The sequence below is a fragment of the Engraulis encrasicolus genome, chromosome 23 (assembly GCF_034702125.1).
Source record: "Engraulis encrasicolus isolate BLACKSEA-1 chromosome 23, IST_EnEncr_1.0, whole genome shotgun sequence".
Classification (NCBI taxonomy): Eukaryota; Metazoa; Chordata; class Actinopteri; order Clupeiformes; family Engraulidae; genus Engraulis; species Engraulis encrasicolus.
In genome coordinates this window covers 16,552,541-16,565,963 of record NC_085879.1, presented here as the reverse complement: position 1 = coordinate 16,565,963, position 13,423 = coordinate 16,552,541, and the positions used below count along the sequence as shown (strand labels likewise).

Sequence of the window (13,423 nt, the reverse complement as noted above, 5' to 3'; positions counted from 1 at the left end):
GTACTGTAGGGGCCCAATAGTAAATAGGCTACATTAAATTATTAAAAAATCTTAACGCGGTAGTGCTGAAAAAAGCCAAGCAAAAAAAAGCAAAAATGTCAGATGTCACAATTTCCTTACATGTAATTATAATGTGACATTCTTGTACTTATTTTATTCTCACCATTACAGTACAGACCATCAACCTACATTTTAGACCACCATCCATCATCAATATTACACAAACAATAACATTGTTATAAAAATTATATGGAAATGTAGGCCTAGACAGCTTTATGGGCCAAGTATCGTCATCTCATCCACACACGTGATACATCACTTTGAAACATCAGTGTCCTCCTGTAGTTAGACCATGTGTTGTGTTGGGCAGCAAATAATGGCCCACTGTCCAAAATTGCCCCGCCATCAATTATAGTTTCTGGCCCGCCATCAATTATAGTTTCTGACCTGTGAGATGCCGTTGATTTTTTTTTGGTAACTTACTTAGCTAATGATTTCGTCTCTTTGGGGAGAAGGGGGCAGTCATGGGTGACCAGTTAGGGCGTCAGACTTGTAGCCCAAAGGTTCGACTCCCGATCTGCCACGTTGGTGGGGTTGTCAATTAACCAGTGCTCTCCCCCATCCTCCTCCATGACTGAGGTACCCGGAGCATATTGTCCCGCCACACTGCTCCCTTGCAGCGAATGAAGCATACATATAATTTCGTTGTGTGCAGTGAGCACCATGTGCTGTGTCAAAATGACAATGGTGGGCTCCCAGGTAGGCTTTTGCAGAGGTCAAAGTAGAGACCACTAGCTCAGGGACCCACTAGTGGGCAAATACAGACATGACAGGTAGGGTGCAAAATGGTGCAAGACAGTGAAGAAAATTTGCCTTCAATAAAATCCTGTCTTCCATATGCAGTACAATAAAGAGCCTACAAGAGAGTCATCAGCAGAACAACTCTCTGTGTATAAACATTGGAGACGCCTAATAAAGTCAGATTAAGTGACTGTGATGGAAGTTATGAATAGAGATGTACAGGATCCAAGATCCGGTTCCGGATCCGGCAGGATAATAGGGGTTTTTCAGACTATCCGGATCCGGTTCCAGGATCCAGGATCCGGTAGCCGAGGCTTTTAAGTCAAAATAGTTTGAGCCAACGTGATAAAAAGGGCCCACGTGTGTGAGTAGGCTATGTGTTTCAACCCTTTTGTAGGATCCGGCATCCGGTTCCGGATCCGGCAGGATCTTAAGCAGTGGATCCGGTATCCGGCAGGATCCTAAAAATCAGGATCCGGTGCATCTCTAGTTATGGAGGTAACGTATGGTAAGCAATTATAAGGATTATAAGAATTACTGTAGGCCTATAGCTTATTATTATCATGGCACAAACACCAAAAGCAACTAGAGTGAAAATGGTGATGGAAGTAATTGACTTTGAATGGAGGATGGATTTCGGCGACAAGAGGCAATTTGAGTGACTCAAGCGTAGGGCTGTGCAATACATCAAATTTATATTGTGATATCAATATTGCTGTCAAACAATATCAAATTTCATAATACTGATTTGAAACAATATTTGTGGCATTTGTCTATAGTGCCAAATGGTAGGTTACATTAAGTGCAATGCATTCCCCTCCACTTGAGCCATTGCAAGCACAGAGCAGACTTGCTAACCAACACTCATGCAGAACACCACTGTGTGTTTCTCTATGGCCCTCCACTCACACTGTTGAAGGGAGGGAAGATTGTGAATTGTTTAGCATTTTTAAAACTGAAAAATGAGAAAAGGTTGCACCATGCATAGGTCTCTTTATTATTACACAGACGCGTTTCGGCGTTCTGCCTTCCTCAGTGGGCACTCTTAGGTCAGATTAGACTTCTGCAACTGCGCTCGTCAAAACTCGCGTGGGAGTGGCCACGAACCAATATTGTATTCATGCATCTGCGAGTTCTGCGAGGTCCGAGGTCTCGTCGCGAGCCACATTTGAAATTGCGCGATTAGGCTACTTTCACTACATTGTAAGCACTGCGGTCATTATTAAGCAATGCTGCTTTCTATCCCGGTTAGCTAGGTATTTTCACACAAATTGCAAAGGCAATGCACTGGTATCATTATTTGACATACCCAGTCTGTTTTCAGCAAGCATGTAAAGACAGTTGATTCTGCCAATGTGTGTTTACATTCGGTGGAGGAACGGTAGTAAAACCGCAGGCATTGTGCCACGAGTGTTCAACTGATGCATTGTTTGTTACTTAGCTTGTAGCTTCGTGTATTTACACACATTTACACACAAGGCATTAATAAAGTTTTTAACAGAATACAGCTCTGCTCTCGCAAACTACTGGCATTGCGCTGCCACAAGAACAGAACAAGGAAGTAGCGAGACGACCAATCACAACGCCTTCTTGTCTGCGTACTCCGCGTCCGTCCGACGGGTAGTTAGAATTTTTTCGAGGCGCTCGACGACGGGCGCAGAGCCTCTGAGAGGGGGGCGTGGACTCGCATAGACAGAAAACGGACGGACGCAGATTCTATGCGTCCGAAGCATAAATCTAGCTTAGAGGGAGGAAGAACTTGTTGGGTGAAGCCTGCTCCATCCTTTTAAAAAATATATCTTCTAAAAAATCGTGATATCAATATTGACTGAAATAATCGCGATATTGATTTTTCTCATAATCGAGCAGCCCTATTCAAGCAACAGTTTGTAGTTGACCTTCAGCGAATATTATGCTAACGACCTATGATGCGGTTTGACAACAGCTGCTGCAGTCAACTTGTCGGAATGCTTGCATTCTGCTTTTAATGGTCATACTCTTACACTTTTATCGCTCGTGTCGCTCTTACTATGAGGACAGTCCAGCGACTCTTTGTAGCGTTTGTCTCTTCTGGTGTGTTTGCACAGTAATATTCACTGAAGTTTAACTGCAAACTGTTGTTTGTGTCGCCCAAATCCCTTCTTTGTCTTTGGCGCCTCCTCTTCTATACAAAGTCAATTACTTCTGTTGTCGTTGTTGCTCTTGATGCATTCGATGTGTTTGCACAGTTAAGGTACTAGACCTTATATCTTTGTAAACCAAAGGCGCATTTGAGCTGTAGACCACACCTCACTCCACATGACAAAATAATGTATTCTACACAGGGATGAATTCAGGACAAGACTGGCTCTAGGCAGAAAATTGTTTTGGACCCCTCTCCCATCATCACATTGTACTTGCTATATATAGTATGTACAGTATGCTACTTGTTGTATGAGGCTCCTTAGGGAAGGCTGGGAGGCTGGGACGGTCCAGTTTATTCTGGCTCCTTGTGACCTGACACCCCCTGGGCCGGGGTCTGGTTTGCCCATTCATTAATCCATTCTTCACTTCTTCACCTGTATAGTATAGTGTGTACAGTATATCATCATCTTGATCCTTCGCCTGCTTTTTGTTCCTCCATATCAAAGTCCTGGTCAGCGTAGATGAGGAACCCGGAGAAGAGGCTGTCTGTCCAGTAAGGATCGAAGAACAGACCATTCTGCTCCGAGTAGAAGATCTGTAGCCAAACCTGGTCGTCCCTCTTCAGCCGCAAAATGGTCGACCCGGAGGCCACGTCGTTGTTTCCCGTGTTGCCGTCAAACGTCTTGATCTTATACTGTCCGTTGTGCACCTGTAACAGATGTTGTGTTTGTTAACAGACGTTATGTTGTAGTAATTGCCACATGGGTCAAGTACTTTTTTTTAGTACCAACCTCAGGTGGTACAACCACAGTTAATACCCATTAATTATTAGTAATGAATGTAGAAGCAATGCATATGCTTTCTTAATAAGCTTCCTTGATAAAACCATTTAATCCATACAATAGTGGCATTAGTTGTGGTTGCACCACGCTGATATCTGCTACTACAAACATTGCCATTGACCCACATACGTATTTGAAGTTTCAAGATCTTATCCATAAGACTGAAGGCAACACAGACAAAACATGATGTGCCGGCCTAGGAATTGGCAATCACACCGCACTGAAGAGATTAAATAAAACAAACTGTGAATGGCTGAACACATCAGTGCCATAACTACTGCTTTCCTAAAGCTGCAGAATCAGTATTTCAATCACATTTAACTACAGTTGTTATGGGCAGCCGTGGCCTAATGGTTGTTGAGCTTTGGATCAGCGGATTGCAGATTCAAATACCATCCTACTGTATACGTACCAATAGGAAGAAGGTGTGGCAGTATAACCTATAGGCCTACCTGCTGTTCCTACTGTAAATAACTGTAAGTTGCTTTGGATAAAAGTGTCAGCTAAGTGTAATGTAATGTAAGGTAAAGTTACATACCAGTCCGATGGCCAGGTGCTTGTTAGCCAAGGTGATGTCATAGGTGAAGTAGTATATTCCTGGGAAAGTGCAGAAGAACTTCCCGCTGCTGGCATTGTAGTGGCCGCCCTCGTTCAGCAGCACGCGGTTGAAGCGGATGGGCGTGCGCTCCTTCGGGTAGCTCTTGGTCACCGCCACAGAGAAGGCAGAGCGGGCCCTGGAACCGCAGTTGCAGCCCCCTCCATTACCAGGTTCCCCCACGTCGCCTGACTCGCCTTTGGAACCCCCCGTGCCTGCAGAGCCGGGGGCCCCACGCACCCCTTTGAGGCCCCGGGGTCCTGCTTTGCCGATCAACCCCATACGGCCTTGATGGCCAGGCTTACCGGGGTTTCCAGGCCGGCCGGCATCTCCTGAACAAGAGGCCATATAATGAAATTGTGTTTTAATATCACATGCATAGCAGGGGATGGAAATTCACACCAATCACATGCTGGTAAAATATGGGAGTGGAAGGGGCACAAATAATGATTTAGAAATTGTGTGACTGCAGATATTTTGTGGCGCAGCTGGTAAAAGTGAATTTCCAGCTCTGATACATACACTGTATGCACACTATATTACCAAAAGTATTCGGATCACCTGCCTTGACTCATATACGAACTTAAGTGCTGGAAGTGCAGTACAGTACAGCCATACAACTGAGACAATAGAAACACATGATCTGTTGAATTAAAACAACTTTGAGTTTGGCTAATGGCATAGCAGTAACAACATGCTTGCAGTGTCAACTGGCAACATGATAGCAGTTGGCAATACATTATAAGGACAGTACAGTGGCACAATGCATTGTGATATTTTTACACAGATTGAATCAGAGCCGTGCTGACTCTAGCCTGGTCTTACCCTCATACTCAGAGAAAGGATAATTGAATAGAAGCTTGCAGATGGCTTCTGCTCAGTCTGGGTCGAATGCCCATTTAATCTGTCTTGCAAATGTGTAGGCTCTATGTGCATCTTGTCTAATGTGTAAACTGCTGGCACCTTAATTTCCTTCGGGATGAAAAGGAACTCTACTCTATTGTTTTGTGTAAACACACAAGGCAGCTGTGCTGTGTCATCAGCATACCTCTTTCCCCCTTCTCTCCCATCTCTCCATCTTTGCCGTCCAGTCCGTCCTTTCCCGGGGCCCCCATCCTGCCCATTATCCCAGGAGGGCCAAGGGCCCCTGGTTGACCTGGGGGCCCCTCGGGGCCTGGGTAGCTGCAAACCAGCTGGGAGGCTTGAATGGTTACGTTGCGGCCCGGCTTCTTGCTGTTGTTGATTGGGGTGTTGGTCGAGACGGACGACAGTATAAACACTATTAGCATGTGAAGCTGGAGTATGGTGCCAACTGCAGCAAAAGGGGGAAAGCACCACAATTTCAATATCATTAGTCAGACAAAGGCAAAGTGCACCCAACCGTTTCAAAGACCTGCAGATGTGCAATCAGTTCTTGTCATTGGGACTTTCAGAGTATTAATACTACAGTCTGATTGGGCCATATTCCCTTATGGGGAAAAACTGCATTTTTTAGTTGGATTGCAGTATTTTCCTGTCCAAATAACTGCATTAATTGCCTACAATAGCTGTAATACAACTGCAGTGGGTAGACCTACAGTTTCCCCATAATGGTTTGACTGTATTGGCAAAATGTAAAGTTGGACCTCAGAGCAGTCATATAATTGTATCCAAAACATTGATCGTCAGAACAAAATGGACGATATGCATTAACTGCAAACAAAATGTACTCACACCCTGTTCGAGATCTGTATGGAACATCCCAGTGTAACCGCGCCAGTGCTTCCATTATAATGTGGCACTGACCTAACACCAAACAAGGACGCTATGAAGGGGAATAACGAGGCTGCAGCGATTGTTTTCTCCGCGTGTTGTTTGAGATTATGTCGGTGAGGGAATCATGTTTCTTTTCATCCCACCCAAATCACACTCACCACAATCCCACTCAGTGCATTCTATCTCGGCGATAACTCTCTCAGGCAATACTTTCACCATGATGTCATCTCTGGCAAGTTAGTTCCAACCTGACGCGCATCAGCGGCCACAAACATTGGAAAACAAAACACAACCGCGCCAACATCTGTAACATATTAAACTTTAAAATAATTACATTGTAGAAAGATTACTTTGCCCAACACTGTAGCCTACTCGGGCATGTCCTTCTAATGTCCTGTCTTGACATGTTTTAGTGCAACAAGTTCTCGTGTATCTGGGCGTAGCAAAATTGCATTGGGACATCATTCTTGGCTGCGCACGGTCGTGTGAGCGCCAGATGTGTTTTTTTCCCTTTTGGAACATGGAAAAAAAACGATTAACATACAACAGCTGGTAAGACGTAGCCTAAGGCAACATTAGCCACCATGTTTTAAAATGACATATGACACCAAAACAAGCAAGCCATGAAGAGATAATTCTGCAAAAAAGTGTTTTTTTTTTATTACACCAGGCAAGTTTCCAGGGGGAAAACAATATTTGTACACTTTAACGCAGAGAGTTTTAAACTAAAACACAATACTTGCTGGATATTCATGGGATACCAAAACAGACAGTGGACAAAATAGATCCACCTTAAAATATTCACTACAAAATCAAATTACATAAAACATTTTATTGTTTTCCCCCACACTCTGTGTTCGTGCTGTATGAAGTGATCCTCTTGCACATTTCCAAATGTACACAGAGAAAGTCTTCCATCTTAGACAGAATGCTTCGTCTTGGTTCATAAGTAACAAGTAGACTTGTTACATGACAGACGGTCATCCCTTGGTCACCACTAGGCAAGCGTGATTGGCCTGAAAACAGTATGATAAAAAAACACATACATTGGTCCTCCTAAGCAGACATACAGTCAGCTGACACTGCAGAGTGTACACCTCTGATCATAGACGCACAGATGTAAATTACACTAGTTGTATGAGAATACAGTAGTAGTAGGAGGATACATAGCTGCAACTTTATTTTCATACTACTAGTGTCGCAATTATATCAGTGACAGTACTTCTACGTATGTCTACTTGATACATCTCTGCCTCTGACATAATAAAAAGCCATCTGCCTGAGGGCCCAGAGTTCTGTTGAGCTGTGGTGGTGGTGGTCCTCCAAATTCTGCTGGGGACACTCTGTGGTGGGATACAGGTAAAAGAGCAGTCCGTTGCTGACTGACACAAGAGAAGGTCGCTGTGGGAGGTTAAGTTGGCATTCGAGGTGGCAAGACCTTAATGCCAGCAGAGGGTCATTAGGGTTCACCAGGACCTCTCTGCTAAAGGGAGGAGGTCATTGGCAGGGAAGCCGACAGGGACAGTCAGTTGTTTCGGGCCATGGGAGAAGGTGAGCCCCCAGAATGATGTCCTCATTACACTGTATGTATTGGGTGGGGATGCCTTTCAGATTACTTTCTCCTTGGTCTGGTCAAAGCTGTCAGCTGCCGTGGTCATTGGGCATCTATAGGAGCTCCCTTGGGGGAGAAGGAAGGAAGGATGAGGCTATGTGGCGGTGAGGGGAAGAGGTGATTGCATGGGGAAGGAGAATGGCTATGTGTTGTTTGGGGAAAGGGTGGAGGCCAATGGAGTTGTCAGGAACATGGAGGATGGAAGAGGCTGGGGGTCTTCAGGACATTGCAGTTGTCACGAGCTCACTGAGGAGGATGTTCATTGCAACTCCTCACTGTTACAGGAAGGAGGCCAATGGGGTGGTCTGGGAGCTCACTACAAGAGAAGGACAGTCACCAGGAGCTGATTGTGAGGAGGAGATTGAGGTCGTTGGACCTCCTCACTGCGAGAGGAAGTTGGCCATGGGGTCGTCGGCCCGCGGCCGCTTCATCCTGAAGGCCTCCATCTCCTCCTCTGTGGGCTCCCGCACCTCCGTCAGGCTGTTGTACGGACGCTTCCTCTCGTCCACCTGCATCATCGCCATCACCTCCTTCTGACGCTGCTCCTCCGCCAGCAGAGCCTGCACGAGGAGACAAGACAAGGGGTGTGAAGAGACAATGAGACATGGGGGTGAGGAGAACAGGAGATATCGGGGTGAGGAAACATGGGGGTGAGGAAACAAGGAGACAAGGAGGTGATGGACTGGATTTTTATGATGGACTGTTTCTATCTCTTTTTTTAGCTTTTATTTATTATGTCTTTGACTCGTGTGTGTCGTGGTATCGCTGCTGTGTGTTGTGTGGATGGCCAGGTGGTAATCAATTTCTGTAAATATCAACACAAAGAGAAAAGGAGAGCAGACATTGACGAATATGATAAAAGCAGGGCACACCTTCTTGAGTTTCTCTTTCTTCTTGGCTTCATCCTCCTCGTCGCTGTCGTCGGAGTCCTTTTTCTTGTTCTTCTTGTCCTTCTTCTTCTTTTTCTTGTCCTTCAACTTCTCTCGGTGAAGCTGCGGAAATTTCACAATTTGAGTTAGTGGTTATTTTTAGTGATAACACATGTCAGTAACAGGTAGAATTTGAGAGAGAGAGAGAGAGAGAGTTTAATTAATATCAAGCTGGAAAAGTAAAGAGTTCTTACCTCCAGAAGAGTCTTTGGGACCTCCTCTTCCTGAATCTCTTCTACGCCCTCCTCAAATGGAACGCATGTGGTGTTCTGTATGAATAGGCAATTGTATAGTCAATGATGAGACAGGTGCTATTACAAAACCAGCAACAAGGTATTAAAATCATACTTACTGCCAGTAAATCATTACTTATTTGTAATATTTGTCAAAGAAAATGTCAACGCTAACGCCAAGACTAATTTAATAGAACATAATCATTATGATGATATTGTAACAAACTTTGGATCAACTGTAATGTTTAAATGGGCTATAAATAAACTATATACTATACTATTAACAACAGATGTTATGCTAGTAGTAGACCATCTGAGGACGCTTACCGATGTCTTCCGGCCCGCCTCCCCGGTGCAGTAACTCTGCTTGACCAGGGAGTGGCAGCACTTATAGCCCCAGTTGCCTTCCTTCCAGTAGGAACCCCAGATGCACTGCAAACGCAAACAGGAAAACAATGTCATCTTCAAGTGGACTCACACCACACCACACCACTCCACATCACAGCGCGGACAGCTATTTTTAATCTAGCTATTTTATTTGGCTTGAATTCAATGGGAGAGAGAGAGAGAGGGTGTGTGAGGCCACAGAGCAGCTATTGAATGTAAAACAAGGCACTGCCCTCGTTCGTCATGCAACTCTTAAAACTTAGAGGAGTAGACGCTAAATATCAGCCAATCAAAACAAAGCCTGTGAGGTCATGCTAGGGGAAGTTAATCACAGTAAAAAAAAAATCAAGACTGCCAAAAGAGGGAATTGTTTAGGCAAAATGGAACATTTCAACACCCGTAATGCTGTTGTAATACATGTTGTAATTGTGTTTTAAATCTGTCGTTTCAGGTCCTCGTCAACACCCATCTGGACGATGTTATGATGTTATATGTAATAAAAGTATTATGCTGTAGTTGTGTATTTTATTTTATTTCATTGTAATATTGTGTACAGACATGTGGTGATAGATAGATAGATAGATAGTAGCGCTGTAACGATACACTCAACTCACGGTTTGGTTCGTATCACGATTTTTGAGCTATGGCTCAATACACCCCACAATTTTTTAAATGTATATTCTTGATGATCCTTTATAGGTAGAGTAGGATACAAGCGACTACTAATACTAATCTCTGGACTGAAGAGTAATAGAACTTTGAAAGGGCGTGTCATGACTCTGCGCATCACGATACAGTATCATGACTCTGCGCTACGCCTGTCACGATATACGATAAGTCAATAAATCGGACGATAACTTTTTACAAGAACGATCACTTTTCTGGCCCCGATAAGTAACGATAAGTTATTTGCGTGATGTTTTGTTTTCCCTCTCTCCCTTTCTCTACCGTAGCCGTAAGACTACTGATGACGCGTTATAGGCCAACGCAGCGCAATGACGCTTAAATGTTGGTGTAATTTTAAGTTTCAGTGCAGTTCTGGTTGGAAAAAAGTGCATTGATCTGGCTACTTGCGTCTTTGAAATAGAACGCTGGTGTTCCCGCGCGTCGCTTATAAGCCTCGACAAAGAATCAGCGCTAGGAGCGCAATATTCTTCCAGTCTCAGTCAGCGCATCTGCAGCGTTCCTCAGAGAGGGGAATGAACAGCTCCAACACGGAGGCAAATGTTCATTTTGAAACATGCGCAGCAACCCAATATCCACGACGAAGACGTGTTTGTGCAAACATGAAATAGTGGTGCCGTCGCGACAAACTTGCTCTGAGGCTGTTATTTTAAACCTCGCCGAGTTTCCACTGTTATTTCAATGCGCCTCCTACCCCGACGTTCGTTGTCTGTTCTTTTTGTGATTTTCGCTATATTTCTTGTTTATTTAGACCTAACAATATGAGTAGGCAGTCCGCAAGCAAATCATGAAGATAAGATTTGTGGATTTAAATCTGTCACACCAGGAGAATGTGAACGGTTGAGCGCGCTACAGGGGAAACAGAGGCATGGCGACTCATAACTCATAAGAATCAATGTATGGGCGTTCATAAAGGACTTTAAAGTGCGCAGAATTGCAACTTGTTCCGGTCGAGGGTATCGGGGAGAGAGAGAGAGAGAGAGAGAGAGAGAGAGAGAGAGCTGAAACTTGTGCATCTGTTCATGCTCTTTTGCTTTTTGCTGATGTTGAAATGCCTTTAACAGGGCTGATTTGGGTTTTGACTGACAATAACAACGTGCATTTGTTTGAAATAAGCTGTCTAAGTAATAATTTGTGAATTAACAATACCCCACCAGTAGGTTATTTTACATCACACCATGGATAGGCCTATAAGCCATTCAGTGTGCTTGAGAAAGATAAATAACAGAAAATGTTAAAGAAAGACTATATAACTTACCTTCATAATAAATACAAAAAAGTCTATTTAGAGCCTATTGTGCTCCATGAGGATGTATTTAAAAACATATATCTCCCGCCGTGATGCTTTAAAAATGTGAAGGGGTGTAGTCACATTTGTATTGCATTTTTACGTCATTATATTGTTTGACACATTTCTTCTTGGAGCAGGCGTCAATCTTAATTATTTAAACCTCTGAGTCTGCTGGCCCAAATGTTACATTCAATGTTTCAAGAAGGAGGCCGCACCTTGCATAGCAGTGTTTTTTATTGCACATTATATTGTTTGAAAATGGCGAGAGAGACAATATTATCGATTATCGTGATAATTTCTTGTTATCGTTATCGTCTGGCAAAAATTGTTATCGTGACAGGCCTACTCTGCGCATCACGATTTCTCTGTTCGATACAATATCGTTACACCGCTAATAGATAGATAGATAGATAGACAGACAGATAGACAGATATAGATAGATAGATAGATAGACAGACAGATAGACGTACCGTGTGGTTTTGGACGAGGACATCCTCTTCGTATTTGGAGCGTGCGATGGCCTTCTCCTGTCCCTTGATGACAGCGCCGTGACGTGAGTACTCCACATACTCCTCCGTCTGGGCCAGCAGCAGCTCCCGGGGAGGAGCGTCCAGGTGCTCCGAGCCACCATACTGCACAACAACACAACACACAACAATACTATTACTAGAAGAGAGGGCCAACAGAGGGTCAAACAAGTTATATCCATCTGTTTTTACCATTTAGGCCATACGCAGACTGGGCTATCTACTTTAGGGTTAAACTTCACTTCACACAGTGCATTTCACCTTTTCACCATTTACACCATACATTTCTACACAAAAGTACAATTGTGAAGTGGAGTGGAAGTGAAAGCCCACATGGGACACTCCAACTGCCACAGCACTCCACAGCACACAAGGAAATTGCATTAATGCCTCACCCGTGCAAGGGGGCAGCTCCCAATGGTGCCTCAAGAGAGCAGTGCGGTGGGTCGGTACCATGGTCAGGGTACCTCAGTCATGGAGGAGGATGGGGGAGAGCACTGGTAAATTACTCCCCCCACCAACCTGGTGGGTCGGGAGTCCAACCGGCAACCTTTGGGCTACAAGTCTGACGGCTTAACTGCCTCACCCTGGGTCGCTAGTCTTGTGGTTTACCTTTTCTAGGATCGCTCTGGATGGATAGCGTTGTGGTTTAACTTTTCTAGGATCATTCTGAATGGATAGTCTTGAAGTTTATCTTTTCTAGGATCGCTCTGGATAGATAGTCTTGTGGTCTACTTTTTCTAAAAAGGGAAAAAAAGGGAATACAGTATATCTTATATCTCTGCAGTCTTGCTGTTGTGTACCTTCTCTAGGATGCCCTCCTTCTGCATCTGCTTGAAGTCCTCCTTCTTGACCTTGAAGGACTTGTGGAGCAGCTCCAGCTTGGTGGGGTCGGCCTGCAGGTGCACCTCCGAGCCCTTATCATACGCCTCCCACGCAAACACTGATGGTAGCAGAAGACATTTACAATTTGGGTGAATGGAATGGGATTGATGATATGAGATGGGACTGACCAATGTGGACTATACTCTCTCTAATGAAATTAACATTGTGTTGCTACTTGTACAAATAATTTGAATGTTTATTATTCTGAAGTGAAAAAAAGAAAACATCAACATCAATTCAATCATAATGAAAATGAAATTGGGAGCACGTACATTGTGTTGAAGCCATGCCGATGGTGTCTCCTGAATAGCGGGCAAAGTTGTCCCCGGCATATCCCACCCTGCAACACAAGACACACTGTCAAAACATCTGAACAACTGTACTGTAGGCGACCAAGTTTTCAGACATAATCAGGCCAAGAAATAGCTCTGTACTTGAAGCTACCAGTAGAGACCATTAACCTTGAAGGAAACATAAGAAAAAACTATGTGGAAACTGCTATGGAAAGTATTGTAATTATCTACTAGATGATGCCTTTATCAATCAACAAATGTTAAAATGTAGCTTATTGTCCAGGACGAGTGTTCAGATTATTTGCGCCAGGATGTAGTGTGTAAACCTACTCCTCTGGGTTCTTCCCGGTGTTGCCATAAGGGTTCTCCCTCATGGCTCTGGTCTTGGGGTCGTAGTAAGCTGAGTTTGGATCCAGGTTTCTGAGGTACTACAAGAGGAAGAAGAGTACATATGATGAGTACAGT

At 44.1% G+C, this 13,423-nt stretch overlaps 2 protein-coding genes across 2 annotated transcripts in view; both read right to left on the bottom strand.

The window, feature by feature from the left end:
* Positions 1–3,264: 3,264 nt before the first annotated feature.
* c1qtnf2 (C1q and TNF related 2) lies at positions 3,265–6,550 on the bottom strand. The gene is made up of 4 exons (XM_063190703.1): positions 6,076–6,550; positions 5,411–5,674; positions 4,306–4,694; positions 3,265–3,634 (listed from the first exon to the last, which is right to left on the bottom strand). The coding sequence occupies exons 1-4, from the start codon at positions 6,128–6,130 to the stop codon at positions 3,389–3,391; spliced, it is 954 nt and encodes a 317-aa protein (XP_063046773.1). The 5' UTR covers positions 6,131–6,550; the 3' UTR covers positions 3,265–3,388.
* Positions 6,551–6,741: 191 nt separating this feature from the next.
* slu7 (SLU7 homolog, splicing factor) overlaps positions 6,742–13,423 on the bottom strand; it is an 11,484-nt gene continuing 4,802 nt past the window's right edge. Inside the window, exons 7-14 of the mRNA XM_063190702.1 lie at positions 13,289–13,386; positions 12,938–13,005; positions 12,584–12,723; positions 11,724–11,885; positions 9,219–9,323; positions 8,853–8,927; positions 8,602–8,721; positions 6,742–8,289 (exon numbers count right to left, since the gene is read on the bottom strand). Of these exons, the coding sequence (XP_063046772.1) occupies positions 8,110–8,289; positions 8,602–8,721; positions 8,853–8,927; positions 9,219–9,323; positions 11,724–11,885; positions 12,584–12,723; positions 12,938–13,005; positions 13,289–13,386 (948 nt within the window). The 3' untranslated portion in view covers positions 6,742–8,109. The remainder of the gene's footprint in view (positions 8,290–8,601; positions 8,722–8,852; positions 8,928–9,218; positions 9,324–11,723; positions 11,886–12,583; positions 12,724–12,937; positions 13,006–13,288; positions 13,387–13,423) is intronic.